Consider the following 2441-nt stretch of genomic DNA (forward strand, 5'->3'; position numbering starts at 1 on the left):
CCACAAAGGACAACGCCTTTCTTATCTATAGCCATCCGAAACTTCAAACATGGCTGAACATCTTGATTAGAAGTTTTTACGGGGAGGTCATTTTGTTTGCATGTTCAGGCCAAGGGAGGAGTAAGCAGAGATGACAACATAATGTTCAATACAATACAAAAGCACAACGCAATACACCAGGCAAGCTCAGTAAAGTGTAGAAAAGACAGTCTGCTGTCATCCCTGCCTAACATACAGGTCTCTCTAATGAACCCTATCTGATGTTCCTGTATCTACTGTGCTGTTTGGTTTGTCGGCGCACTCCTCCCTCTCTGCGCTCTGCCGGCAGAGGCTCCGCAGTATTCTGACCTTCCTCACGTCGGGCAGCATCTCGCCCAGGGCCTGCCGAAAACGGCGGGAGGAGAAGCAGTAGAGCAGCGGGTCCAGGCAGCAGTTGGCAGCGGAGACGGTGAAGCTGGCGTAGTACCAGTCCTCGGCGCGACTCAGCATCGCACACTGGCTAGGGTGAAAGAGGGCCACGGTCACGCCCACCGTGCGCGTGACGTGCAGCGGTACGTAGCAGAGCGTGAAGATGAACATGCAGGCGGCGATGACCCTGGCAGCGCGGCCCTTCATGTCCGCCCCCTGGGCCTTCACCCGGGACAGGAAGATGCCCAGCCAGGCGTAGCAGGCCCCGAAAATGCAGAACGGCAGCAGCACGCCAACCACCAGCACGGCCAGGTTATAGGCGAAGAACAGCTCCCTCATGTTGGGCTGGTGGAAGTTCAGGCACTTGGTGGTGTTGTCCATGCCGTCCACCCAGGTATCCAGCAGCCCAAAGAAGGGCAGGCCCTGGAGCAGAAGCCCCACCCACACGGCCACGCACAGCCGCTGGACGTACTGAGGGTTGGCCATGCGAGACTGGGAGGTGCCCCGGTGCCGGGCCACGGTGGAACAGCGGTGGATGCTGATGAGCGTCAGGAAGCAGATGCCTCCGTACACGTGCACGCTGAGCAGGAACACCTTGAGCTGGCACAGGAACACCCCAAACGGCCAGTCGTCCCACAGGGAGTAGAGCACTATGAGTGGGGCGGCCGGGGTCACCAGCATGTCGCTTATGGCCAGGTTAAACTGCAGCACCACGCCCGAGTTCCATTTCATGGCCCGAGAGCGGAACAGAAACAAGCTCAGACCGTTGAGCAGGAAGCCGCCCAGGTAGAAGACCACCATCAGCCAGGGGAGGGAGGGGTGCAGCTTCTGGGGAGGGCAAACTGTACTGTTGGACATCTTCAAGGGGGTGGAGCCTTAACCTGCCATTCATTTCAGATGAAGAAAAGGCTTGGTTAACAGAAATATTTCATTATTATTATTATTATTATTTTTTTTTTTACTTTCATAATTAACATGAGACGGGTGCGTGGGGGTTGGGCTTTATTCGGGACGAATCCCAGGAGCGTAGTCAAAACAAGCAAAGTCCATACACATAGATCCAGCCAAACAAACAATAAACAAACAAAAAGCACAGTGCCGAGGGAAGAGGTAAACTTGTAGTCGGTAGACATGCAGGGAGGTCCGGTAGCAGGAGAGCTGTCAGCGGGGCAGAAGTACAGGCGGACGGCAGGCAGGGTCGTAGTCGAGGGCGATGCGGAAGTCAAAACCATAAAACACACAGCGAGGCAAAGGTACAAAAACGGTAGGCGAGGACGTGGTCAAAAACAAGCGATCAGTCAACGAAACAGAAATCAATAATCGATGGTCGGTAAACAGGCTTGGATCGTAACGTGTAATCTATGACAGTAATGCTCAAGAGTTGCTTTGACGTACAAGAGGCAAGCAATTTCACCATGAACAGAAGTGCGACTGGGCTATAAATGCAGGTGTAGACAGGTGTAGACAATTAGTTAGAGAGCAGCAAGGGAATGGAAAACAGGTGCGATGGATGACAAGTTTAACAAGGAAATTAGTAATCGTTAGTAATAAACCTATCCTGCCCTAGTATTAGTAAATTAGTAAATGACATGCACGAGAAACGTAAGGTAACATGAACACATGATTAGTTTGTTAGTTTTACCCAATCCTGATCTAGCGTTAGTAGTTTTAGTAAATAGACAAATGGAAACAATTTGCGTGTGAGTGACAGAAAGACAGAGAGAGAAAGCCGGAATGCAAGGTTTGCGGAAAGACACATAAAAGTGTATGTTTAAACAACGACCAGTCAGCGTAACAATAAACATAAATCAAAACATAACACTAAACGAACTAAGACGATAACCACTCAACATAACAAGGTACAATAATCGTAACTAAACATAACTAGACATGACAAGAAAATAAATCGTAACAAGAAACGAACTAAACAACATGACGAACCTAGACTAACATAATACATGATAAGACAATACGTGACTAAGATAAAATGAATAAACATAAAACATGGCAAGACCTGAAACGTGACATAACAG

General features: G+C 49.6%; 1 protein-coding gene across 1 annotated transcript; it reads right to left on the reverse strand.

Annotated features, from left to right (window-relative positions):
* Window positions 1-243: 243 nt before the first annotated feature.
* On the reverse strand, window positions 244-1266 carry LOC133139970 (P2Y purinoceptor 2-like). Its single transcript, XM_061259461.1, has one exon. The coding sequence runs from the start codon at window positions 1264-1266 to the stop codon at window positions 244-246; it is 1023 nt and encodes a 340-aa protein (XP_061115445.1).
* Between the last annotated feature and the right edge of the window lie 1175 nt (window positions 1267-2441).

Source organism: Conger conger, chromosome 11 (assembly GCF_963514075.1).
Source record: "Conger conger chromosome 11, fConCon1.1, whole genome shotgun sequence".
Lineage (NCBI taxonomy): Eukaryota > Metazoa > Chordata > Actinopteri > Anguilliformes > Congridae > Conger > Conger conger.